We start from the raw sequence: 27,983 nt of genomic DNA, 5'->3' as shown, positions 1-27,983 counted from the left end.
TCACATCTATTGTGCAGTAATAACTTAATACACCATGCATTACAGTCTAATACAGTAAACAGGCTCTCTCATGCCCCCTACACGTCTTCCTACAATGATGGTCTACTTTGTGTTCCAGCGGAGGTCGCGGAAGGTGATGTTATTATGTCTGTGATGAGGCTCTCCTAGCGTTAGCAGCGGTTAGCAGAGATCAAGTCAAACTACACTCGTCCATTCATGAGCACTTCGCGTTCAGTGGTCTTTGAGGTCTTTGAGATCCACCGGCGCGGAGACTGGGGCGGAGGACCGAGACACAATGCTTCAATCCCTGCAGGATGCTACTAGCTGCTAGCCACCTACACAGCTAGCTGCTTGTTCTCCGCTAGCCACCTACACAGCTAGCTTCTCTCTGCTGCCAACAGCTAGCTCCTAGCTCCCTGACGTCCATCGCAGCTATTATCACAGGGGCTACTGGTGACTCAAAGGGTCGCATCGGGGCTGTTTGTGTACAGCTGCAGGGACTGTTCTCGGATCAGTGAACACACATTGGCTAACGAGCCTAACGAGAACCCGAAGGACACGGATGGACGAGGTGGCTCCATGTCAACAAGACTGCTAAGTAGTTCAGCACACGTTTCCGACACTGGGACTGGATGAGTGAAGCTCTACTGAGCGAGGAGAAGGATCGCAGTACACCCCCCTCCAGTAGGACCCAGCGGGACTTCGAAAACCCGGATCCCTGCTAAAGAGGTCCCAGGCGTGTCTGGTCTCCTGTGTCATGAGATGAGCGGGTCTGAAGGGATGTGATCTGGACTGATCTTGTCTCCCTGCGACCCGGGTCGCGGTACACCCAGGGTGCCAGGTAGAAGGACTCGGGGCGGCTCTGAGCCCAGGGGAGAAGTGCCAGGAATCGGATGAAGGGACTCCCAGATGATGGACGCCTCGTGTTGCTGTTTTGAAACTAGTCTTCCCCTTTCTACGGGACTGTTTTAAACCGCTGTCTGGATTCTTCCCGTGATCGTTTTCAGATGCTGTTGGTTCTTCTGAGATTTCAAAATGGAAAACCATGAGAGACCCAGCGGGAGTCACCCAGAGACCCGGAGGTGCAGCAGGCTGATCCTCCTGATCCACTGACGCATTTGCTCTCTTTTTGTTTCTACCCAGATTCTGATCTCATCTAAAGACAATCCTTCTGATAGCTTCTGGATATTATTATAGTACAGCTAAAGATGTCGGGGTTCGCTGAGTTTGTGCCCCCCCCTGAATGTCCAGTCTTCGAGCCAAGTTGGGATGATTTCTCCGACCCGTTGGGGTTCATCAACAAGATCCGACCCATCGCGGAGAAGACGGGCATCTGCAAGATCAGACCCCCCGAGGTGAACTTTAGTGTCTCTTCAAACTTGCCCCCCCCCCCCCCCCCCCCCCTCAACAGTGGACGTTTTGGGGTTCTGTCTGTTGTGTGTGTGTGTGTGATCTGGGGCCTACCTACATGTTGTGTTGTGTAACTATCCCTGGTTAGTAGTTGCATACTGATAATAGAGGACATTTGTTTGCTATAGTACTGATCATTTAGGATAGTTACATGATGCATCTTCTTGTGCTCTAGAAGGAAAATAGAAAATAGTACAGTTTCGTGTGCGTTATTTATGTGGAAGAATTCGAGACTGTCAGGCCTGTAGTGTCTCTGTCCTCACAATATGCGATTGTTGACATTGATTCCGGCATTTGTTTTTAACTCATTGCAATTTATGAATGGAGCACAACAGATGCATATTAGATGACTGTTACCAGAGGATCGGTAATTGTTGCACATATTTTTGTCCAATCAGGATTACAGAGATCAGTAATCTAATAAGAATAACAATGAGTGTCCCGTCTGGCCTTGTAGTGTCGCTGTGACCAATAGATGCCGATGGTTATTTCTCATGAATGACCTAATCCAACACACATACACACATAATATTGGACAAATGCATCATTATACTTCAAAACTACCATCGGTCTTCTATTCATGCTCTATTTTGTAGACGTGTGTCGGTGATGTCGGATAATTTCTGACTTGCATCATAATCTGTTTAATGAGGACCACTGGCTAATTTGTGGTGTACTCGGTATTGGTGGTGCTATTTGTTCAACTTTTACTATACATTGATTTAGGGGATGGGTTAACATTTGTTTGTATTTCTCTGGTAGGATTGGCAGCCTCCTTTTGCCTGTGATGTTCATAATTTCCGCTTTACGCCGCGAGTCCAAAGACTCAATGAACTGGAGGTAAGTGTCACCTGTGAGCAGTAGTAATCCTATTAATAACCATGGTAATAATGATAATCTCATAAGTGTGTGTTTGCGCGTGTCCAGGCTCTCACCAGGGTGAGGCTGAACTTCCTTGACCAGATCGCTAAATTCTGGGAGCTGCAGGGTTCAAAGATCCGGTTCCCCCACGTGGAGCGGAAGATACTGGACCTCTACCGCCTCAGCAAGGTGACACACACACACCGAAAGCATCAGTCCATATTCTTTAGAGATGTTCGGTTTCCATTTTCTTCCTTTCCGATACGATTCCGATTCCTGCACTTTCTTTTTAAAGGGTTCTCTTACGATGACTGCAATTTATAGTCGGTTGACTTTCTGTCGACAATCGTTTCTTTTAGGAACTAGGTCATTTACATTTATAAACTGTAATTATAATAATACATTTGTATTCTCGTGGTTATGAGCATACATGTTTTTCCGACTTATTAGCTCAAATGCATGTAGGACGGAGATGGCGCGTTTCCAATTCCGACTTTCCACCTGCGACCGTTAATGAACGCAGTATAACAACGCACGTGTTTGTGATGTTCTTTGCCTCTGTAGTAAATGAGCTAGTCAGGTGATGGTATGGGTTCAGCACGTAGACGTGACGTGTGTACTCGCCGATACATGATACTGCATTTTAGGCAGTATCGGTGGAATTTCCGATACTGGTATTGATATCGGATCACCTCTAATATTCTTAGGGTGAGAACCAACAATGGGGGATTGGGATCTAGGTAAAGTTTCTCCACTGCTCCCGTTTTCTTTTGCTATTGCTCCTACATTTTGGTGTTTGGAGCATAGGTGCTCCAAGATAATAATCCCTTTCACCATTAAAGCAAAACTACAGATCCTTCCCGCCAAGCCAAAGCAGTTTCCATCTGGTCTCCTGACAAACCTACCCCCTCTGTATTCATCATGATCATGAGCAGATAACGGAATCCATCGTCCGTATTCTGAACGGCTGCTCTGTTTCTAAAGGCCTGTACGTCACCCGGCGCGACAGGATAGTTGGTAACCAAGGACACAGCCACTATTGACCCCTTTATACAAATGCCCAAACATTGCAAATTCAAAATCATTCATAATAAAAAGGAGCGATAACGTGAGATCGCCACCTGAGCCCTGAAACCTCTCGGTTTTGGAGGCCTGCTGTACCTTATTGTTATTATAATATAAAGCATTCAGCATTTAAAATGGGTACTGCAGTTCAAATGACCGAGATCGGAGAGAGTTGACTCTGCCCTCTCCTCCGACTCGAAGCTCACTTGGGCTGGACACAGAAAGAGGTCGAGGACACGGATGTCACACCTTCTATCACAAGACGATCCCGGCACAAGATATTATTTTTTGACAAGATGAATATTGTATTTTGTCAACGATTAATTATCGATTTCATTTTTTGGAACTCTGTTTTTATTCATTACTGCCTTTTTATTTCTAGGCTTGACTGGAAAACCAATGATCTTCTGTTTTCGGTTGGGCTTTTCTTTGTATTATTTTTTAGATTGTACTCTATGAACTATTCTCTTTATGGGAGAGAGGAATGCTTTTTATTCTGTTACTGTTACTAACTGTTAAAAGTCTAGAAGTGTTGCTAACACAGTTAGTGAGTTGATCGGCTAATATGTACGGTTACAATTTATTAATGGTTTGCAAATTATGAACCGGCTCACGGACCTCGTTAATGCATCCGTCTTGAGACCTTTCTGGGTGCTCAGCCGTCTGTCAGATGCATCTCAGTGGTTCGCCTGTGTTTTAGCATTTCTCTGTTCATGGAGCTTCTTCCAAAGAGGACGAGGCTTTAAAGCTTTGTCCTATTTGAATCCAAATTGATCCAGTTTGTTTGCTTGCTTCCACGGCCACAGCGCTGTGTTCGTGTTCCACTTTGTCTCATATTTGGCAACCCGGGGAACTCTGGGAATGGTGAATCATAACACACGGACCGAACCGAAAACAAACAGTCAAACCCGGAACGTGAGAAAACACACCGGCTGTAGCATATGTTGTCGGAGAAGCCGGTATTTCGACCCAGCATGTTTCCTTAAGCTATGATGACATATTGTGGTATTTTATGATTAAGGTCAGCATAGATCTATTGATCAATAGGATCTATTTGGAACAATAGATCCTTTTTTGAAATTGCTAAAATTGTGAAATTGACTGATTATCATGGCCACTCAAAGCGCTTTACAACATTCACCCATTCATGAACATATTCACACACCCGACGGTGGCGTCGTCCTTGCATACATGCCGACAACCAGATCTTTGGGAGCAGTTAGTGTCTTGCTCAGGGACACCTCGACACTTGGGGGTGAGCCGGGATCGAACTAGCAACCTTCCGGTTACAAGCCAACCCGCTCTACCTCCCGAGCTACGTGCCGCCCCCTAGGTGCTAGGTGCTGCTATCTGTACCCTTGATTAGTCTCTTCGTGTACTGCATCATGACCTGTACATACTAATGACCAGTATTTATCTTCTCCTGTGTCACATTTTGTATTTTGTGTCTGTGTTTCAGATGGTGTCGTCCGAGGGGGGCTTTGTGACGGTGTGTAAGGAGAAGTGGTGGTCCAAGGTGGCCAGTCGCATGGGCTTCCCCCCGGGCAGAGGGGTGGGCTCCCTGCTCCGCTCCCACTACGAGAAGATCCTCTACCCCTACGAACTCTTCCAGTCCGGAGCCTCGCTCACTGTGAGTGACCCCTGACCCCTGACGCCCATGCACCCGTCAGTGGTACTCACTGTACCATCGGTCTCTGGTATTCCCTGTACAGCTTGCTCTTGGCCAGGGATTTCCAAAATTGTCCTCCTGAGATTGATGGCTCACTTGTTCAGAGTTCTCCTAGGCTCCGCATAGTCTCCCACCACCCCCAAAACCCCTTCTTACGCACTTATTGTATATTGTACGTCCTGTGCACTTAATGTAAGCCCTTATTGTACGTGTACGTCCTGCCACTTAATGTAAGCACTAATTGTATGTCGTACGTCCTGGCACTTAAAAGTAGGCCTTAGAATAGTGTAGCGTCTTATCCCAGCTATCTTTGTTGAATACGGGAAATGGGTTAAGCTAACAATTGTTAGTGCCTGTCACTTGGTTCTATGAACGTCCTTACTGTACCGACTGCGATATATTGTTGTTACTCTGACAAATGTACTTGTATGTTGCTTTCGAAGCGTCGGCTAAATGCCCTAAATGTCAATGCAAACGATGACCCGATTGGCTCGTTCACATGAGCAATGACATTCTATTGGCTGACACGGACGTGGTCACATGTGACGAGCCGCTCCGTCCCTACATCCAGCACGTCTAGGTTTATGAAGGCTGTACCATCGGTGGAGAACGATAATATTTCGTACCCCCAAATCTGTATGATACGTTTTTTCTGCCAGTGAGAGACACTCTGTGAGGAAATGAGATAGCGACAGTTTTGCAAATTTGCCAGCGTGCTAGAAAGTGACAGGATGAGTCTGAGGTCACAGTGTTTCTGCCTAACATTAACTCTCAACTGTCAAACACACAGTTGTCAGTACTTCCGTTATTGTACGATAATATCTACTTTTATCAGTCTGACTACCTTCTGATTGGTGCTTGATGTTAGTTGATCTTACCACAGGCCTTAAGCTGACTGACAGAAATGACAGCTGTCAACCTGTTACATGCCGGAGAAAACATTTGGTAGCAGAGACCCTGGCATTGAAACGGACTGGGCTGTATTACAAAGTGTACTTTATCAGAGGTAGGTATCCTAAATAAATCCTGCAGAAGAAAGTCATGGTGTTTAATCTAAGGGTTTAAAACCAAACACTTGCTGGCCTTCTTCAATCCGGTCCATTTTCTTATAACACAACAATAGTCTATCGCAATTTATAATAGAGTTGTTGTTTCTTAGGGCAGAGAGACACATCTAACCCCTGGCTGCAGCAGGGCCGCTCTGGCCTGTCACCCTCCAACCTCTGAAACCTCTCTGATGGGCACAGGGGAGGCTGAAGTGCACGCTGTGCATGGAAACAGTGCCCCCTTTGTCCGCATGGCATGTCAGGTTTCACGTCACCAGAGCTGGTGGTATTGATCAAAGACCAAAAAAAAGTCTTGTTGGACTGACCTCATAGAAAGAGGCAGTTCTAAAGCGTTATATTTTTTCTTTTGTGCGTTTTTGTTTCATGTATGAATGGACAATAGGATTCAGGTCAAAGTCAACTATAAATTAAACATATATATTTCTTTATTATATAAGTGTAGAACTTAATGGTATGCCCCGGTTCTTGTATTAACTAGAGAAATAAGTTTAGAAAACCAGTTGAAATTCACCTCGATTTCTTTAAATGAATATAGCCCTATTTTTACTCTTTTTCTTCTTCTGTGCTTTCAGGGCATCCAGCGCCTGTACGAGGAGGGGGACGAGCTGGAGGAGGCAGACGAGGGCGTGGGGGAGGAGCCGGGCATGGACGAGGAGCAGGAGGAGGAGGAAGAGGAGGAGAGGGAGAGGGAGAGGGACGGCTGCGAGCCGCAGAGCAAAGATTCTCTCCTGCCCGAGCGTCGCTCCCGACGTTTGAAATCCGAGGTAAATGATGACATCGCTGAAATATTGAAGGACCTCTACTCTACCGGCTGGTGGGCTGTTAGTTAGCCATTAAAAGCCATATTAAAATGATTAATTATGATAGATGGATCAACTCACCAGTTGGTAAAGTCCAGTTGGTAGGCTGGTAGGCTAATCTATCGATCCTAAATCTCAGTGGACACGCCCCACGTGTGATGTCACGGTAGAATCTGTTTTGATGACTTGATGACTTTCAATAACATAAAATTGTCAATAAGGGCCCTCATAAGGTGATTGGTTAGAGGAAGAGTAAGGGCGGTGAGGTCACTCATGTTTCAGATTGGTCAATCTGCAAATGTAACGGTAGACACAACACATCTCTCCTTCTCCTTATCCCCCATATAATAAGACGGATCCGAATCAGAAGTGTTGAAGTGCATAGAAAACATCTTTGACGCGGTCGCCAGGACAATCTAAACACCTGTGCATCAACCAAACAAGACAGTCGGAGAGAAAGAACCAACGCAGCACATTATAGCTCGTTTGAGAGTTGGGGGTCAACAAATGCCCGGCGTGTATCAGCGGTCCTCCCCAGATCTTGTCCCTCACACTGAGTGCTTTCTCTTTCCTCCTCCAGAGAGAAAACAAGAAGCCCAAGGCTCTGAAGATATTCGGGGTGGACTCCAGGATGGTGGGCTTGGAGATCGTGCCAGCAGGTAGGGCAACAAACCCGAAGCAGGGTTAGGTGAACGACCAGGGGCGAGAAGGTCTCAACCCTTGATCACATCTCATTGGATCCTATCTGGGTGTCCATACACCCAGTTGAGGATATGACCACCAATGAATGTTGTGTCAATGTGATGAATCGGTGCGACTTCAGTCACCTGTGCAAAATATAGTCCAGTGGGCAGTTGGTCTTCTGTGAGTGAAATCAGGGGTTTTCCTTTGTAGATTGGTCTTCTGACTTGTCCTTTGTAGATTAGTCTTCTGACTTTTTCTGTGTAAATCAATCTTCTGACCTTTGACCCTGGTGTGTTGCCGTCCTCCACACAGACGAGGGGCTCCACAAGAGGCAGCGACACCTCAAGGCCCAGGCGTTCGCCATCAAGATGAGACCCCGCAAGGACTCTCTGGAGGTCAACTTTGTGAGTATTTGTACAACGAGAAGACGCGTGAAGAAGACTCTGGCTGTCACGAGAAGACTGAGTGTGGGGCTTCTAGAGCTGATGTTCTAGAAGACAGCCAGAGAGTGAGGGGCTTTTAGAGCTAATGCTCTAGATTATAGGGCATCAGCTCTAAAAGCCCCTTACTCTGGCTGTCTTCTAGAGCATCAGCTCTAGATTCCCCTCACCCTGGCTTTCACAAGAAGGCAGCCAGAGTGAGCAATAAAGTACAGTTAGCAATTAAGCTATGAGGCTATCGTTGTATGGTTGCTATGAAAGGCGTTGTGTTTGACCCACACTTGGTGTGTGTGTGTGTGTGTGTGTGTGTGTGTGTGCGCGGTTCAGATCGACCTGTACCTGTGCCTGGTGTGTGGGCGTGGCGACGAGGAGGAGCGCCTCCTTCTGTGTGACGGCTGTGACGACAGCTACCACACCTTCTGCCTGATCCCGCCCCTCCAGGACGTGCCGCGCGGCGACTGGCGCTGCCCCAAGTGTGTGGCCGAGGTATCGTACTCGCGCTTCACCCTTATTTCTGTTTTTTTCCTGTTTGTGTTTTTTTTTTTACCGTGATTATTATGATTTGAAGGCACCAAACCCCAGGACAAAGTACTTGTCTGTGTTCTGACTTTAAAAAGTTAAGTTAAACACTTTCACTATTTTATAGTGTACATCATGTACAGTGACAACGGTGACTGCGACATTACTTGATTGTGATTGGTTAAAAGGATTTATCTGCCGGCCTGAGCTATAAGAAAATTGACTGAAATTAATTTAGAATCTTTTTAAATTTCATCCTACCAACTGCACCTCTCAGTAGTGCTAGTTAAAGAGCCTCAGTATAAGATCATGTCTGTCTTTTCCCTCCCTGAACTGTAGGAGTGCAGTAAGCCCAGGGAGGCATTTGGGTTCGAGCAGGCGGTCAGGGAATACAGCCTGCAAAGCTTCGGCGAGATGGCAGACCACTTCAAGTCGGACTACTTCAACATGCCCGTTCACGTACGTAGACGTGGGGTCCAGGGGGGCTACGGACTAGCCAGGCTTCCGTTCAAGTGGTTCACTATTGTAGTGCTAAACCACTCGGTCTAGTATTGTAGTGGCACTACTTTGTTTTAGTGGTGGGTGAGCTGGAACAGACATCGTTGTACTGCTACCTTCTCATTCCCGTCCCGATAAGATGAAGATAAGATGCTCTTTATTAACAAAATAATAGGAATAGACAGTTATATTAGAACCATGTCTCTCGTTCAGACTAGACTTTCTGTTAATGAATGGAGATGAACAGACTGTTATCCTAGAACCATCTCTCTCTCTCCTTCAGACTAGATGTTCTCTTGATGAATGAAGATGAACCGACCGTTATGCTAGAAACTGCTCTGTCCTTTAGGCTAGATTTTCTGTTTATGAATGAAGATGAATGGACCGTTATACTAAAACCGCCTCTCTCTTTTAGAATAGTCCTGTTTGTGAATGAAGACACTTGTCCCTCTCCTTCCGACTAGATGTTTTGTTTATGAATGAAGATGAACAGACTGTTAGACTAGAACCATCTCTCTCCTTTAGACTAGTCCTGATGATGAATGAAGATGAACAGAGGTTAGACTAGAACCATCTCTCTCCTTTAGACTAGTCCTGATGATGAATGAAGATGAACAGAGGTTAGACTAGAACCATCTCTCTCCTTTAGACTAGTCCTGATGATGAATGAAGATGAACAGAGGTTAGACTAGAGCCATCTCTCTCTCTTTTAGACTAGTCTTGATGATGAATAAAGATGAACAGAAGTTTACACTAGAACCATCTCTCTCTCTCTTTTAGACTAGTCCTGATGATGAATAAAGATAAACAGAGGTTTAGGCTAGAACCGTCTCTCTCTCTCTTTTAGACTAGTCCTGATGATGAATGAAGATGAACAGAGGTTTAGACTAGAACCGTCTCTCTCTCTCTTTTAGACTAGTCCTGATGATGAATGAAGATGAACAGAGGTTAGACTAGAACCATCTCTCTCTCTTTTAGACTAGTGCTGTTTGTGAATGACGACACGTGTCCCTCTCTCCTTCAGATGGTTCCCACAGAGCTGGTGGAGAAGGAGTTCTGGCGGCTGGTGAGCAGCATCGAGGAGGACGTGATCGTGGAGTACGGAGCGGACATCAGCTCCAAGGAGGTGGGCAGCGGCTTCCCCGTCCGCGACGGCAAGAGACGGCTGCTGGGAGACGAGGAGGTGAGGAGGACGCAGTGGCATCTTCAGATCCATGTTAGGCATCGTTTTAGCCATTATCGGAGGAATTTACGACACTGGCATCGGTATCGGAACAACTCTACCTAAAAGCTGGCCTATCAGTGGCCTTCTGCAAGTTCCCTCTGTTAAGCTGCTGCCAGGCTAAACTAAGGTGTGGTCTGTTCTGTCAGGAGTACGCCAACTCGGGCTGGAACCTGACCAACCTGCCGGTGCTAGAGCAGTCGGTGCTGACCCACATCAACGCCGACATCTCGGGCATGAAGGTGCCCTGGCTCTACGTGGGCATGTGCTTCTCCTCCTTCTGCTGGCACATCGAGGACCACTGGAGCTACTCCATCAACTTCCTGCACTGGTGAGCTCCCACATGCACGCTCGTATGGTGCCAACGTGCACGCTCTTAAAGGACAATACCGGTCATGAGAGCAAACTCTTCTGGCTTCCCTCAAACATCCTTTACCGACATCCAGTTACTTTGTACTTTGTACTTTGTAAAGTACTTGCTGAAGTTTGTATACAAACTCTGCCTTGACCGACAAACATTGATTACAAAAGACGGAGGTGATAGTTGCCATTGTAGAAGCACAATAATGCTCAATGGGACAATGGGAGTGACGTTGATGTGGTATGATCACCCAGACATGTGTTGTTCTTTAAGGCTTTAACATGCAGTCTCTTATACTTTTATCACAGTTTTGTCTTCTGGGTTTAATAAGACTGTGAGGGACAGTTTTCCCTTTGAAAGCACCAAACTGGACAACGTTTTAATTTGAATGCTGATCCCTGTCTTCTTTCTCTCCCTTTCCCTCTCCCTCTCCCTCTCCCTCCCTCTCCCTCTCTCCCTCTCCCCCCCCCTCTCAGGGGGGAGCCTAAGACGTGGTACGGGGTCCCTGCCTCAGCCGCTGAGCAGCTGGAGGCGGTGATGAAGAAGCTGGCCCCGGAGCTGTTCGACTCCCAGCCCGACCTCCTCCACCAGCTGGTGACCATCATGAACCCCAACGTGCTCATGGAGCACGGCGTACCCGTACGTAGCCCGGCCGCCATTTATCCAAAGGTTCAATGGGTTAAAAACACGTTTTATTTAAACAAAGCATATTGTATCGGCGTTTGGAGCCATTCTTGGTCTGAGTCTGGCTCGGTTACGGAAGGGGGTTAAAGCAAAGGTCAAATGTGCAGGTGGCACACCATTTGCAGCCTGTTGCCCAGGAGGTAGAGCGGGTTTGGCTGGTAACCGGAAGGGTTGCTAGTTCGATCCCTGGCTCCTCCTAGCGTGAGAGTGTCGAGGTGTCCCTGAGCAACACATAACACCTGACTGCTCCCGACGAGCTGGATGTCGCCTTGCATGGCTGACACCGCCGTCGGTGTGTGAATGTGTGCATGATTGGGTGAATGACGGGCAGCATTGGCAAGCGCTTTGAGTGGCCCCTTGATATAGAAGCAGTATATAAATGCAGTCCATTTACCATTTAGACCAGATGAGCCACAGAGCGTCGTGTCGTGTAGTAGAATGGACAACAAACGTCAGCAGATGGGATTTAAGTTCTTGTTTTGTGTTCAGTATAATGGTTGGGTGATGGATGGCACTGCGAAACAAAGCCAAGGCTTCGGGAAGTGCTGGCAGGTGTTGTGCGTCTGTATTGCGGCGCTGGTGTGAGCATTCTCAGTGGAAACCCGACCCCCCCTTTACTTCCGATTAAGGCTCGCGGTTTTCAAAGCAGGGAGGACTTTCAAATGATCACGGAGCAAAGTCTGTGTTTTTTTTTTGTGCAAACCACCCATTCACGTTAGTGCAATACATGAGTGTGTCGGGGTGCCTGCATCGCCAGAATGCAAAAGAATCCTGGAAGAGCCTTGATTATTATTATGAACGTGTCTCTAAGGAGCAGGTAGGAGTCGGAGCGTCTTGCTCAAGGATGCCACAGGTACATCAGGGTCTTAGGCCGAGTTTAGAACTGAGTGTGGTCCAGAATTTATTATTTTAATAGAGCTTGTTTTACTGCATTTCTGGACGAGGAAAAGTCATCCCAAAATGACGCCTCCAAACACAACCCCAGCTATACACTACACACAAATTCATTAACTTTAATTCAATCGATACAGAGGGACTTTTAATAAAAATATTATTATATTTTAATAATGAGTGTGTGTGTGTGTGTGTGTGTGTCATGTTAATTCAACTCCTCATTATACAGTTATACAGAATGTGGACGTTGTGGTTGAAACTCACAACCTTTCAGCCGAGAGACAAACACCCTGACCACTGGACTATCCTGCCCTCGGAGGAATATGTTAGATTGTTCTTTACGTTTCCGATTGCTCTTCTAGTTTTTAATTGCTTATTAACTGTTGTGGGCGTGGCTGTCTTTCCCTCCAGGTGTACAGGACCAATCAGTGCGCCGGAGAGTTTGTGGTGACCTTCCCCAGGGCCTATCACAGCGGCTTCAACCAGGGCTACAACTTTGCGGAGGCGGTCAACTTCTGCACGGCGGATTGGGTGAGCAGAGAACCAGGGTTCATATCTAGTACAAGCTGACATCACCCTGCACACTCTGTCAACACAGAACAGCTGCAGTACCAAAGTTCACCAGAGGTGATGCTGTGGCGGTGGGTCTGAGTTTTAGATTTTGGGTCCTCTGGGCTTACAGAAATAAGTCCTTGTGTGGAGACCCCTGTCGTTGTTTAGAGACAACCTCAGAAACTAGACTGAACAACACTCACAATCACAATCAGAATCAGAATTGTATTACCACCGTGTTGGTGGAACGAGGTCCCTGCCGATCTAGTCAGGACCCAAGAGTCGCTCACTAGCTTACGCAAAGGACTCAAGACTCACTTGTTCAGAGTAACAATCAGAATCAGAGTCCACCTAGACTCTGCATAGCCTACCCACACCCCTAAAAACAGTACTTAGCATCTTGTAGCATCTTATCCTAGCTATCTTTGTTGTATACAGGGAATGGGTTAACCTAGAGATTGTAAGTACTTGGTTCTAGGAACATCCTTACTGTACCGACAGCGATATCTTCTTTCTCTTTCTTCTGACAAATGTAGTTATTGTAAGTCGCTTTGGATAAACGCGTCTGCTAAACGCCCTCATTGTAAATGCTTGACTCTTCCTCTCTCCCCCCCCCCCCCCCCCCCCCCTGTGCAGCTTCCGATGGGCATGCAGTCTGTCGCCCACTACAGGCGGCTCCACCGCTACTGCGTGTTCTCCCACGAGGAGCTGCTCTTCAAGATGGCCGCCGACGCCGAGGGGCTCGCGGTGGAGCTGGCGGCCGCCGTCTTCAAGGAGATGGGGGACATGATGGAGGAGGAGACGCGCCTACGCCAGGCCGTGCAGGAGATGGTGAGGGGGGTGGGGTTTTACAGGCCAGTGCCCGGGAGTTTAAACAGAATCCAATGGCTGGGCCGGTCAGAGTTCCGGCCCACTGAGAACTCTAGCTTACATGGTAGATTGGTAAATGGGCTTTACAATAGTGCCTAACATTGAAAAATTCATGCACACATACACCCATTCATGCACACATTGACACCCCAACGGCGGTGTCAACCATGCAAGGCAACAGCCAGCTCGTCGGGAGCAGTCAGCTCTACCTCCTGAGCCCCATTACATGACTAATCTTATTGCCGCTAAAGGGCAAGGAAAATCCAAATCCAGAGGGAAGAATCCTCGAGGGATGGTTAGATGGCGAAGGGGCAGACGTAAAACGAATGTTTCCGTACGACCACGTCGGGTGACCCCCTGTTGTCTCTCTGCCGTGCCTACAGGGGGTGCTGTCGTCGGAGCAGGAGGTGTTTGAGCTGGTTCCCGATGACGAGCGGCAGTGCCAGAAGTGTAAGACCACCTGTTTCCTGTCGGCGCTGACCTGCCCCTGCAGCCCGGACCACCTTGTGTGTCTGCACCACGCGTCGGACCTCTGCAGCTGCCCAATGGGAAACAAGTGTCTTCGGTGAGACGAGTGCCCCGCCCCCGACCCACATGAACCAATCATCGCTTCCTCAATGCTCGACCAGCTTGTTCCTTGGCCTCATGTAGAACTCTTGCTCGGTCTCCTCAAGTGGATTTCTCAATCCTTTTCATGTAGATCTCTCATTCTCTCTTCCCAATGGAGAGCTCTCTTTCGGTCTCCTCTGGTTGAGTTCTAATTCTCTCATTTGGAGCTTTAGAGCTCTTCCTCATGTAGAGATCTCATTCTTTCGCATGTAGAGCTCTAGTTTTCCCTTCATGTAGTGCTCTCCTTCCCTTTTCATGTGAAGCTGCTCTTGTTTTGTCTCTCCATGCAGGGCTCCCAATTTTTCCATCCTGTAGAGCTCTGTCTCATGTAGAGCTCTGTCTCATGTAGAGCTCTGTCTCATGTAGAGCTCTGTCTCATGTAGAGCTCTTGCTCTGTCTGGTGTAGAACTCTGGTTTCCTCTTCACGTTGTCCTCTGGTTCTGTCGTGGTCTCGTTCTCTCCCTCCTGCAGAGCCGGTTCTGTGTCTCTATCGTCATGCGCTCACTCTATAGAGCCCCATTCTGTTTCCTCACGTAGAGAACCCGTTCTGTGTTCCAGGTACCGTTACGACGTGGAGGAGTTCCCCTCCATGCTCTACGGGGTTCGAACCCGCGCGCAGTCCTACGAAACGTGGGCCAAGAGGGTCTCCGAGGCGCTGTCCGCCGACCAGAAGAACAAGAAAGGTGGGCCGAGAGTGTGTGGAGACCGCCGGCTTAGAGCTCTACACACGGTCAACGACGCGGGTCTCACAACTGTGACCTTTATCCCTGTGGACACTAAAGGCATTTTATTTAGGGCGTGGCCTTACCGTGTTAGGTCGGCCCCAGATCTGAATGTGTCTGGGTTTATTCAGACCTATCGCAGGTAAACAAAGGGTCACATGGGGACGGACAGAGGGTCATTTTGCGGTCTGTACTTTGTTATGTATTTGGAGGGGAGGGACCCAAAGATGGTCAGGGTCTCGTTCAGTGGCGGGCGTGCGGTGGTCCCTGGACCCTGACTCTGTTTGCGTCGCCCGCAGACCTGATTGAGCTGAAGGTGCTGCTGGAGGACGCGGAGGACAGGAAGTACCCGGAGAACTTCCTGTTCCGCCGGCTGCGCGACACGGTGAAGGAGGCGGACACCTGCTCCTCCGCCGCCGCCCTGCTGCTCAGCCGCAAGAGGACCAGGTGTGTGTGTGTGTGTGTGTGTGTGTGTGTGTGTGTGTGTGTGTGTGTGTGTGTGTTTACACATGGTGCTCCTACAGCAGCAGGCTGCGTGTGTGTGTATATAGTGTGTTAAGGTTGTGTGTGTGTGTACACGTTGTGCTCCTACAGCAGCAGGCTGCGTGTGTGTGTATATAGTGTGTTAAGGTTGTGTGTGTGTGTATACACATTGTGTCCCTACAGCAGCAGGCTGCGTGTGTGTGTGTATATAGTGTGTTAAGGTTGTGTGTGTGTGTGTACACGTTGTGCTCCTACAGCAGCAGGCTGCGTGTGTGGGTGTATATAGTGTGTTAAGGTTGTGTGTGTGTGTGTGTGTGTGTACACATTGTGTCCCTACAGCAGCAGGCTGCGTGTGTGTATATAGTGTGTTAAGGTTGTGTGTGTGTGTACACGTTGTGCTCCTACAGCAGCAGGCTGCGTGTGTGTGTATATAGTGTGTTAAGGTTGTGTGTGTGTGTGTGTACACATTGTGCTCCTACAGCAGCAGGCTCTGTGTGTGTGTGTGTGTATATAGTGTGTTAAGGTTGTGTGTGTGTGTGTACACATTGTGCTCCTACAGCAGCAGGCTGCGTGTGGAGGGCCCCAGGAGCCGCACCAAGCTGACGGTGGAGGAGCTGAAGGCCTTCGCGGAGCAGCTCTTCATCCTGCCCTGCATCATCAGCCAGGCACCGCAGGTCCAGGTCAGCACCTCCGACTGCCTCACACACACTTCTACTACTGACACACACACACACACACACACACACACACACACACACACACACACACACACACACACACACACACACTCATGGGACCTCCCTAACCCCCCCCCCCCCCCCCCCCGGCCAGGAGCTGCTGGAGAACGTGGAGGACTTCCACGAGCGGGCCCAGGTGGCTCTGTCGGACCAGCTCCCCGACTCCTCCAGGCTGCAGGCCCTGCTGGACCTGGGCAGCAGGCTGGACGTGGAGCTGCCCCAGCTGCCCCGCCTCAAGCAGGAGCTGGGGCAGGCGCGCTGGCTGGACGAGGTGAGCGACCGCCGCCGTCTCCTCCTCTTCCTCCTCCTCCTCCTCCTCCTGCCATACCTCTGTGTTGAAGTGCCCCATTGATGGTTCAGTTCAGAGTACTTTTTCCGTTTAACCAGACCTAGCCCTGTGTTAGCTGGACTACAGTTTAACCAGACCTAGCCCTGTGTTAGCTAGAGGAGTTTAACCAGACCTAGCCCTGTGTAAGCTGGACTAGAGTTTAACCAGACCTAGCCCTGTGTTAGCTGGACTAGAGTTTAACCAGACCTAGCCCTGTGCTAGCTACAGTTTAACCAGTCCTAGGCCTGTGTTAGCTACAGTTAACCAGTCCTAGCCCTGTGCTAGCTACAGTTTACCCCCTCCTAGGCCTGTGTTAGCTATAGTTTAACCAGTCCTAGGCCTGTGTTAGCTACAGTTAACCAGTCCTAGCCCTGTGCTAGCTACAGTTTACCCCCTCCTAGGCCTGTGTTAGCTACAGTTAACCAGTCCTAGGCCTGTGTTAGCTACAGTCTAACCGGTCCCCCGGGCCCTAGGTGCGCCTGACCCTGTCGGAGCCCCAGCGGGTCACCCTGGAGGAGATGAAGCGTCTGATCGACTCGGGGGTGGGGCTCGCCCCGCACCACGCCGTGGAGAAGGCCATGGCGGAGCTCCAGGAGGTCCTCACCGTGTCCGAGAGATGGGAGGACAAGGCCCGCGCCTGCCTGCACGCCAGGTACTCACTCACTCAAATCTCTCTTTCACTATATCACTCTATCCCTCACTCACTATATCTCTCTATCACTATATCACTATCACTCACTCACACACAGAAGAAGGCAACACACTCGAGACACGCACAAAGCCATAGTTTGTCCCTAGAGATGTTCAGGCCCTAACCCCCCTGTCTCTCCCCCTGCCCCCCTCTCGCTCTCCCCCTGCCCCCTTCCCCCTCGCTCTCCCCCTGCCCCCCTGTCCCCCTGGCTCTCCCCCTGTCCCCCTCGCTCTCCCCCTGCCCCCTTCCCCCTGTCTCTCCCCCTGTCTGTCCCCCTGGCTCTCCCCCTTCCCCCTCTGGTCCCCAGGCCTCGCCACAGCATGCTGACCCTGGAGGGCATCGTGACGGAGGCCCGCAGCATCCCCGCCTACCTGCCCAACGTGCTGGCCCTGGCCGACGCCCTGCACAAGGCCAAGGACTGGACGGCCAAGGTGGAGTCCATCCAGGTACCGTCAGTGTTTCTAACCCCAGTCAGCGCCCTGAAGGCCTGTCATTGGGGCACACCAACGAGTTAGTGGTAGGGACGGCCAGGAGGCCCCGATCGACAGTATTCCTTGATACTTCTGCTGTTCTATTACTTATAATTCCAAAACTACTCCTTATCATACCAATAATACAAGGCTATGTATCATGCTAGTACTATTACTCTAGCCCAACCTGTTGGGAAACACGGTTTTATCTCTCTCTCTCTCTCTCTCTCTCTCTCTCTCTCTCTCTCTCTCTCTCTCTCTCTCTCTCTCTCTCTCTCTCTCTCTCTCTCTCTCTCTCTCTCTCTCTCTCTCTCTCTCTCTCTCTCTCTCTCTCTCTCTCTCTCTCTCTCTCTCTCTCTCTTTCTCTCTTTCTCTCCAGAACGGGTCGAGCTATGCCTACCTGGAGCAGCTGGAGAGCCTGCTGGTGCGGGGCCGATCGATCCCCATCCGGCTGGACCCCTTCGTCCAGGTGGAGTCCCAGGTGGGCTCGGCCCGCGCCTGGCGGGAACGCACCGCCCGCACTTTCCTGAAGAAGAACTCCACCTACACCCTGCTGCAGGTGAGCACACCTGAGAGAGAGAGAGAGAGAGAGAGAGAGACGGAGATACACATAGACAGGTAGACAACAGCAACACCACACATCGCCATGGTAAATGGACTGCATTTAAACAGCGCTTTTCTAACCAGTGGCCACTCAAAGCGCCTTTACAATCATTGCCTGACATTCACCCATTCATGCACACATTCACACACCGACGGCGGTGTCAGCCACGCAGGGCGACAGCCAGCTCGTCTGGAGCAGTTAGGGTGAGGTGTCTTCTTCAGGGACACCCCGACACTCCGGAGCCGGGGATCAAACCAGCCAACCCGCTCTACCTCCTGAGCTAAATGCCGCCCCTAGTTAAACGGCAACGTATCAAATAATAGTTAGAAAGGGTTGATTTTGAACCACATCCACACACGAATTGACGACGGCAACAATCCACATCGCCATGGTAACTCTTCGCACACCCTCTCCCCCCCCCCCCCTCCTCCCCCCAGGTGCTCAGCCCGCGGGGGGACATCGGCGTCTACGGCAACAGCCGCAGCAAGAGGAGGCGCGTGAAGGAGCAGCAGGAGAAGGAGCGCGGCGGCGGCGGCGGGGGCTTGGACCGCGAGGCCCTCAGCGACCTGGACGAGAGCCTGGAGGAGGGGCGCGACCCGGCCTCGGTGGTGGCCCGCTTCAAGGCCAAGGAGCAGAAGGAGGCGGAGTCCATCCACGCCCTGCGCGCCGCCAACCTGGCCAAGATGGCGCTGGCGGAGCGCATCGAGGAGGTCAAGTTCTGCCTGTGCCGCAAGACGGCCAGCGGCTTCATGCTGCAGTGCGAGCTGTGCAAGGACTGGTTCCACGGCGCGTGCGTGCCCCTGCCCAAGGCGGGCGCGCAGAAGAAGGCGGGCGGCGCCGCCGGCTGGCACGGCAACGCCAAGGACTCCACCAAGTTCCTGTGCCCGCTGTGCCAGCGCTCGCGGCGGCCGCGGCTGGAAACCATCCTGTCGCTGCTGGTGTCGCTGCAGAAGCTGCCCGTCCGCCTGCCGGAGGGGGAGGCCCTGCAGTGCCTGACGGAGAGGGCCATGGGCTGGCAGGTGAGGCCCCCCCCCCCACCCCTGGAGAGTGTTGTCCGCGTGTGTGTGTGTGTGTGTGTGTGTGCGTGTGTGTGTGTGTGTGTGTGCGCGTGCTGAGTCACTAAGACAGCTAGTCCTCATGGGTTCTGTTTACTCGCTGCCCTTTCCCGGCTCACTGACGCCAACTCTTTAATTTATGGCTTAATTGATGCATCCATGGTTGGGGTACACGCGCTTTGCCGTGGCGTTGTCCCTCATTGGTAGGGACAAACTCAGTCCCACCTCTTGCACAGAATCACTCTGGAATATTCCCTTTTACAAATAAGATCTCTCTCAGGGAAACTGCCCTTTGGCCTTGAAAGAGACCTCAATGGCCGCTGTGTAACGTGTGAAATTGTAATTTAAAGAAATACACAGAAATGAAGTTGAATACCCTGATGTGTGTGTGTGTGTGTGTGTGTGTGTGTGTGTGTGTGTGTCTACATATGTGTGTGTCTGTGAGCCTACGTGTGTGTGTGTGAGCCTACATGTGTGTGTTGCGTGTTTACAAATGTGTGTGTGTGTGTGAGAGAGCCTACATATGTGTGTGTCTGAGCCTACATGTGTGTGTGTGTGAGAGAGCCTACATGTGTGTGTGTGTGTGTCTGTGAGCCTAAGTGTGTGTGTGTGTGTGTGAGCCTACATGTGTGTGTTGCGTGTATACACATGTGTGTGGGTGTGTGAGAGAGCCTACATGTGTGTGTGTGTGTGTCTGTGAGCCTACATGTGTGTGTGTGTGTGTGTGTGTGAGGGAGCCTACATGTGTGTGTGTGTGTGTCTGTGAGCCTAAGTGTGTGTGTGTGTGTGTGAGGGAGCCTACATGTGTGTGTGTGTGTGTGTCTGTGAGCCTACGTGTGTGTATGTGTGTGAGCCTACATGTGTGTGTTGCGTGTTTACACGTGTGTGTGTGTGTGTGTGTGTGTGTGTGTGTGTGTGTGTGTGTGTGTGTGTGTGTGTGTGTGTGTGTGTGTGCAGGACCGCGCCCGCCAGGCCCTGGCCACAGACGAGCTGTCGTCGGCGCTGGCCAAGCTGTCGGTGCTGAGCCAGCGGATGGTGGAGCAGGCGGCGCGCGAGAAGACCGAGAAGATCATCACCGCCGAGCTGCAGAAGGCCGCCGCCAACCCCGACCTGCAGGTGACGCGCGCGCGCGCAAACACACGCGCACACATGCTCACACACACACACACACACATGCTTACAAACGTACACACGCACATGCTCACACACACACACACACATGCTTACAAACGTACACACGCACATGCTCACACACACACACACACATGCTTACAAACGTACACACGCACATGCTCACACACACACACAGCAACACGCATGCCCGCACACACACACAGCAACACACACACGCTCACACACACACACACAGCAACACACACACGCTCACACACACACACAGCAACACACACGCTCACACAAAACCATAAACATACACACGGGTAAACATACAACCCCTCAGACACACTCAGGATTATCTTATCTTATTCTCCTTCCTGCCCAATGGGACGGTTCTTGTGTTTAAAGAGTGCTAAACCCGCGTCTGTCTGCAGGGCCACATCCAGACCTTCCACCAGGCGGGCTTCAGCCGCGTGCCGGCCGCGCGCCAGCCGCCGTTCGCCGACTACGACGACGAGGAGACGGACTCCGACGAGGACATCAGGGAGACCTACGGCTACGACATGAAGGTATGGAGGGCCGACCCTCGCTCCCCACGGCCAGGGGCACAGACGGAGAGACGGACAGACGGACGGACGGACTGAGACACACACAGACGGAGAGACAGACTGAGACACAGACAGACAGACAGCCAGACGGACGGACAGAGAGACAGATGGAGATACAGACAGACGGACGGAGAGACAGACGGAGATACAGACTGAGATACAGACGGACGGGGAGACAGACAGATAGACGGACGGAGAGACAGACTGAGAGACAGACAAACAAACAGAAAAACACACTCAGAGAAAGACACACACTCACAATGGTTTCAACAGAATACAAACGCATTCTGCTGTTGGTCGTAACGACAAAAGTTTACAACCTCATCTCGGCACTATAGGAAAACACTTTGCATCATGGGAAATGCGTTTGCATGAGTTGAGAGTTGAGAGAGAGTACAAGTGGTGCGCTGTACAGCGGGGGCTGGTGGTTGATGTGGTTGTCGCCCGGTCTCCCCAGGATCCGGGGGAGGTGAAGCCCTACCTGTTCTGTGACGAGGAGATCCCCGTCAAGTCTGAGGAGGTGGTCAGTCACATGTGGCCCGCGGCCACGCCCTCCTTCTGCGCCGAACACGCCTACTCCTCCGCCTCCAAGACCTGCGTCCAGAGTAAGTCTGATTGGTCGATCTCGCTCGGTTGTCCCGCCCCCCCTCAGCTGTCCAGTACGTTCTCTCCTGCGGGAGGTTAATAGAATGAGATGCTGACTGGTCTGGGCAGTGAGGAGGTGCTCGCCCTCGTTTGTGATACCTTTCCAAACATTGCTTCTATTTTCAAAATAGGTATAAAGTTAACTTTGAGTTTTTTCTCTCTCATTCCCCTTCTCCATCCCTGATCCACTATGTTTATCCCCCTTTCCATGTCTATCTGTCTCCATCCCTCTCTCCCTCCCCCTCTCTGTCTGTCTGTCTGTCTGTCTGTCTGTCTGTCTGTCTGTCTGTCTGTCTGTCTGTCTGTCTGTCTGTCTCTATCTCTCTCTCTCCCATCTCTGTCTGTCTGTCTGTCTGTCTGTCTGTCTCTCTCTCTCTCTCTCTCTCCCATCTCTGTCTGTCTGTATCTTTCTTTCTCTCTCTGTCTGTCTGTCTCTATCGCTCTCGCCCTCCCCCCTCTCTGTCTGTCTGTCCGTACCTTTCTCTCTCTGTCTGTTTGGCTGTCTGTCTGTCTCTATCTCCCTCCCCCCTCTCTGTCTGTCTGGCTCTATCTCTCTCCCTCCCCCTCTCTTTCTGTCTGTCTGTACCTTTCTCTCTCTGTCTGTTTGGCTGTCTCCCTCCCCCCTCTCTGTCTGTCTGTCTGTACCTTTCTCTGTCTCTCTGTCTGTCTGGCCGTCTCTCTCTCCCCCTCCCTTCTCTCCGCCCTCCCCGCCGCAGGCGTGGCCACCCCCAGGAAGCAGCCCCGGAAGACGCCCCTGGTGCCGCGCAGCCTGGAGCCCCCGGTGCTGGAGCTGTCCCCCCAGGCCAAGGCCCAGCTGGAGGAGCTGATGATGGTGGGCGACCTGCTGGAGGTCTCCCTGGATGAGACGCTGCACATCTGGAGGATCCTGCAGGCCACGCACCCCCCCTCGGAGGAGCGCTTCCTCCAGGTGCTGGAGGTAATGACAACCCCCCCCATGAACAGGCCGCCGGGGGCGGGGGTCCTACAGAGGACGGGGGGCACGGGGGAGAACACGTGAGCGGTAGCAGGGCGCGGGCCGTGAGTTGGTGTCTTCCCGTTCCTCAGAACGCGGCTGCTGTGTCTGGGTACCTGCACGGTATGGACCAGCAATGCCGTTATCCTCTCCACCCGCATAGCCAGACGCAGGGCTCGCCGAAAGGGGCTTCTATTATCATACGTGCCATGTTCAGCGTTCAGCTGGACTCTGCACAGCCTCCTCCCTTCACCCCCAACGCCCCTTCCCCTAAAAACACCCCTCCTACGCACTTATTGCATGTTGTACGTCCTGGCACTTAATGTACACACTTATTGGGGATTGTACGTCCTTGTACTTAAAAGCAGTACCTAGCATTGTGTAGCTTCTTATCCTAGCTATCTCTTGTTGTGTATGGCGAATGGGTTAAGCTAACGATGGTTAGCGCTTGGTTCTATGAACATCCTTACTGCACCGACAGCGATATATTGTTTTGCTCTTCTTCTGACAAATGTACTTATTGTGAGTCGCTTTGGGTAAAAGTGTCTGCTAAACGCCCTAAATGTAAATAGAAACGATGATGTAGTGCCATACCCGTTTGTGACCATAAGGGGGTGCTGTTTCCCACTGTGCGTCCCCCCCCCCCCCCTCAGCCCGGCGACTCGCTGCTGGACAAGCCGCTGAAGCTCAAGCTGAAGGAGTCGAAGCGGCGGCGGAAGCTGGAGCGCGCCGAGCAGCACCACATGCTGATGGCGGCCGTCACCACGGGCGACCTACGCCACGCCAAGAGCAAGGAGCTGAAGAGGGCGGGGCTGGAGCTGGGGCTGGCCGGCAAGGCCAAGAAGAAGAAGCTGAAGGCGGGCGTGGAGAAGAGCCGCGAGCTGAAGCAGCTGGCCAAGCGGCTGGCCAAGGAGGAGAAGGAGCGCAAGAGGAAGGAGAAGGCGGCGGCCAAGGTGGAGGGCGTGAGGGAGGCGCCCGACAAGCGCAAGGAGAAGAAGATCCTGGACATCCCGTCCAAGTACGACTGGTCCGGCGCCGAGGACTCCAACGACGAGAACGCCGTGTGCGCCGCCAAGAACTGCCAGCGGCCCTGCAAGGACAAGGTGAGGACCCCCCCCCCCCCCTACCACCACCACCACCACCAGGTCCACCTGGTCTATGACCTGGTCCACCTGCTGGGTGACCTTGTCTGTGTATTAGTTGGACTAGGTAACCCACCACATGAACCACCAGGGGGGACTAACACACATGTTAATCCACCGGCTGGCTCCTCTGTGTTCTCAACTGGTCTCATCCAACCCAAATACTGGATCCCTGTACAGATATTGGGACCAAAATCGAATCAAAAGTCCCATCTCTAGTTTGGAGAGCTCCCAGTTTGAGTGTAGTGATGTGTGCTGGCAGCAGAGGGCAGTGTTTCAGTCGGCCACACAGTGTAACTACATGGCCTGTAGTGGTATTCCGGCTCATTGTCTCCCAAAGATTGGGTCGTGATCCAGTGTTGGGTCGCAACCCAGTGGGATTTTTTTTTCCAAATCGCCAGCACATAGATTATTAGAGTTTGACCCTTTCTGACATTGTATTTTAAAAGTTTGTTCTCATAGCAACGGCAACTAGTTTAATGTTTTATGAGACAACAGGAAATGAAGCGTGATCATTGATTTGCAGATTGAAAGACAAACACATTGAGGCAAGAAGACAAGCGTTGTTTGATAGTTCAATCGCAGGAGCCCTTTCCATAGAAGAAGAATTCTTCTACAGCTACATAATACTGTAGAATAGTTAGCGATACCAACAGTGCATCCAGTGGGATTCGAACCGTGAACCCTGGCAGTGTTCAATTGTATTTGTATAGCTCCTTAATTACAGCTACCGTCTCAAAGGCCCTTACAGGCCAAATATGTATGACACCACCCTGACCCTAGCCCCCCAGAGAGCAAGAAATACCTCCCTTAAATAGCAAAGGAAGACATCTTGAGATGGAACGCAGAGTGGGGGATCCCTCCTCCCAGGGATGACCAGGAGTGCAATGGGGGCCATAATTGACATGCATACATAATATAAACATCCGTACAGGTAAAACATTTTAAATCGAGATGGGTCGCCGGCCGGCTAACCGTGAGGAGAGTGCAGGCATCCAGCCTCATCCCTCGCTTAAACAGACAGAATAATGAATTAGAAGGTGTTAATACCGGTGTAAGCTGGTTCGGGGGGGGGGGGGTGGTGTCGCCGTGCAGGGTTTGGTTGGGCCCTCTGGTCCGTGACTTCACCCGCCCAGCATCGGGTTAATGAAAAACACCGCAGTAGGAACACCACGTGTCTTGTGAAAAATATCATGGAATGTTGTGAAGCGTCTCCCCGGGGTTACCGCACTGGAAAACCTTAAAGAGAGTTACACATCACGTATTAACCGGGCCCACCCCCCTGCCTGCCCAGCACAGGCTGCTCGTCAATCAGCCATCGAGTTAACCATTGGCCGGCCGCCGCCTACTCCCGGCTCAGCCAATCACAGCAGAGGGCCGTAGAGAGAGACCCAAAGACAATTAAGTGCAATGATTGTTGCAAACCAACCTGCCTCGGTCGGTGGTATTTCATATTTATATAATTATGGTACGTTTTGATTGACAGGTTGAAGTGCTTCAGCTTCTAGTCACAATCGTCAAGCAACTACAGGACAAAGTTTGTGGAAACATGCCCTTATTTGATATATAAATAAATATATATATCATTAAAATAAGACGGACAGCTTACCCTTACAGAGAACTATATTCATAACCACATCAGTCAGAAATCAAAGCTATAACCATCTATGCTATGACCTCTCTGATTGGTTTAGGGGCTCTGCACACCACAGATCTGTTCTGTCCCTTTCTACTCTCATATAAATAGCTCTTTCCCAAAGCTGGCCGAAAAAGACACTACAAATCACAGTGACTAGACAGTCATTGAGGTTGAATCTGACGGCTATGCGAACCCCACGACACAACATCATCATTAATGATTGTTTCCATGTATGCACATCCAGTAACTCAGTCCTTATTCTTAATCTGTAAATAAATAAGCAATGGAGCTAATGAACCCTTGATCGAAGCTTTAATGCACTCGAGACGCCAGTCGTGTTTCCAAGTCCTGCTCTGTGCTGATTGGTCGGACTCATCTTTGGGCCCCGCCCCCCACCTGGCCCTGATTTCAATCAGACTAGGTTGCGCTGCATGGGGACGAAACTAATCACAATCATAATGGCTACGATGCTGTCAAACGTTTTGCTAACTGAATCAAAATAAGCGAACATCAAAGAGTAGAAAGTGAAGTGCTTCTGTGGGAACTTGCATTCAGGAAGTACAGTGAGAACACGGCTCCGAGTTCCCCACGAACCCCTCAAAGATCCGGCCTGAAGGAGTGGACTGAGATGACGCAACTCTCCCTCTCTATGGCTCTGGGCTCTGGGGGTTCTAGCTGTTCTTAACAATCTCCCTCCTCCTCCTGCTCCTCCTCCTCTTCCTCCTGCCCCCCCCTCAGGTGGACTGGGTGCAGTGCGACGGCGGCTGCGACGGCTGGTTCCACCAGGTGTGCGTGGGCGTGTCCTGCGAGATGGCGGAGAACGAGGACTACATCTGCGTCGACTGCAACTGCAAGGCTCATGTGGTCGTGTCGGCAGCGGGCGGCGTTCTCGGGGGCGGGGCCACAGCGGCGGTGGTCCGGGTGGAGGCGTCGTCGTTGGCGACGGCGGTGGAGGAGAGCGTGGTGGTGCTGGTGACGTCGGCGTGCGGCGGCGGCGGCGTGCCGGGCCTCCCGTCCGCTGTCCACACGCAGACGGTCGTGGCTAGCCTCCTCCCGGGGGGCGCAGCGGTGCTGCACGGCGGCCAGCCGGGGAGCTAACACTCTGAGTGACACATGGACCGGTTTGCTATGAGCTATTAGCTCATGAGCTATCACCCGGAGGACCGCAGACCGGTTGGCTAGCTCGGGAGCTAACAACCGGTGGACCGCAGACCGGTTGGCTAGCTCGGGAGCTAACACCCGGAGGACCGCAGACCGGTTGGCTGGCTCGGGAGCTAACACCTGAGGACTAGACACAGGTTGGCCAGCTTGTGAGCTAACTTCTGGAGGACTGCAGACCAGTTGGCTAGCTCGGGAGCTAACACCCGGAGATCCGCATTGTTGGCTAGCTCATGAGCTAACACCCAGAGGACTGCAGACCGGTTGGCACCCATGAGCTATCACCCGGAGGACCGCAGACGTAGCTCGCTAGCTGGCTTTTTTAGCTAATATTCTGAGGACCGTCTAGTTGGACAGTACTCAGACACACACACACACACACACACACACACACACACATTCTCTTACGAATGACACATGCAGACTGTACGGTCCACCCAATAATAACACAAACAACACTAAATGTAGCAAAAACCAGCCCTTCCAGCCCAAGGACGTGTTTGATGGTGAGAGAGAGACTCTGAAAGCGAGAGAGGGAGGACGCGCCACCTTCCTCCTGGGTGATGATGATCATTTGAGCTCCGAGCTGCTCATAACTCCGAAGGGGGAAGTGATGTCATAACATAAGCCAGTGGAGAGCAGAACCAATCATCGACATCGATCGTCTGTCTGTGTTTATTCATCTCTCTGACCCCCTGTTACAGGTATCCAACGTCTCTCGTCTTCTTCAGTAAACATCACGGATTGTTTCTGGTTCTTCCTCTGAGTAGCTCTCTCCGCTCCTGGCGCCATTTTAGACCCATCGGTCGGCCATGGCAGACCCATCCATCCGCCATTTTGGATCCGTCTCTGCCCCATTCACCCTAAAGCAGTTAGGCTTGAACACGCCCACTTCACTACTCGACAAACCGCTGTGACGTAGTGAATAATTTATAATGTACATATATGTTTATGGCAAATAATTGGATTGTGGCTTTTTTTTATTTACCACCTTTAATAAACTATTCCTAGTCAAACGAGTTGGATGAAGATTCTTTGGTCTTTCTTTGTGGGACCGATTTTACGCATCTCCACTGTCTTTAGATCGTTGGTTCCCAACTTTAGACACAAAATACTTTCCCACATCACACAAAACTGATTTCCGCCAAAAAAAAACAACTCTGAACAGAATGACTCATGATTTTCAGCCATGCGTGTTGTGTGAGTACGTTTACTGGCACATTGATGTCCTATGAATTTGATGTCACGTTTCGGAACCGTTAAACCAATGTGTCGAAACATGCAAAGAACGCAAGGAGTTAAGGGCCCGAGAATCTCCTGAGCTTAACCTTTGTGTCGTGTTCGTTTCTCCCCCCTTACTTTGGTTTTCCCGGTCAAATTTGACCGGCCTGTTTTAACTGCCCTTAC

General features: G+C 50.9%; 1 protein-coding gene across 1 annotated transcript; it reads left to right on the top strand.

Moving 5' to 3' along the window:
- The first annotated feature begins 100 nt into the window (after positions 1–100).
- kdm5a (lysine demethylase 5A) lies at positions 101–27,596 on the top strand. The gene is made up of 29 exons (XM_030341667.1): positions 101–1,355; positions 2,173–2,250; positions 2,338–2,460; positions 4,796–4,966; positions 6,645–6,836; positions 7,453–7,531; positions 7,869–7,960; positions 8,324–8,482; positions 8,855–8,974; positions 10,038–10,196; positions 10,385–10,566; positions 11,073–11,235; positions 12,586–12,705; positions 13,363–13,557; positions 13,980–14,161; positions 14,764–14,888; positions 15,227–15,374; positions 15,970–16,090; positions 16,242–16,418; positions 16,949–17,127; positions 17,474–17,612; positions 18,016–18,195; positions 18,678–19,259; positions 20,253–20,411; positions 20,846–20,980; positions 21,477–21,624; positions 22,381–22,601; positions 23,291–23,740; positions 26,157–27,596. Exons 1-29 carry the CDS (start codon positions 1,209–1,211, stop codon positions 26,514–26,516), a joined length of 5,286 nt encoding a protein of 1,761 aa, XP_030197527.1. The 5' UTR covers positions 101–1,208; the 3' UTR covers positions 26,517–27,596.
- The last annotated feature ends 387 nt before the right edge of the window (positions 27,597–27,983 follow it).

The sequence above is a fragment of the Gadus morhua genome, chromosome 19 (genome assembly GCF_902167405.1).
Source record: "Gadus morhua chromosome 19, gadMor3.0, whole genome shotgun sequence".
NCBI lineage: Eukaryota > Metazoa > Chordata > Actinopteri > Gadiformes > Gadidae > Gadus > Gadus morhua.
This window is presented reverse-complemented; position numbering and strand designations above follow the sequence as displayed.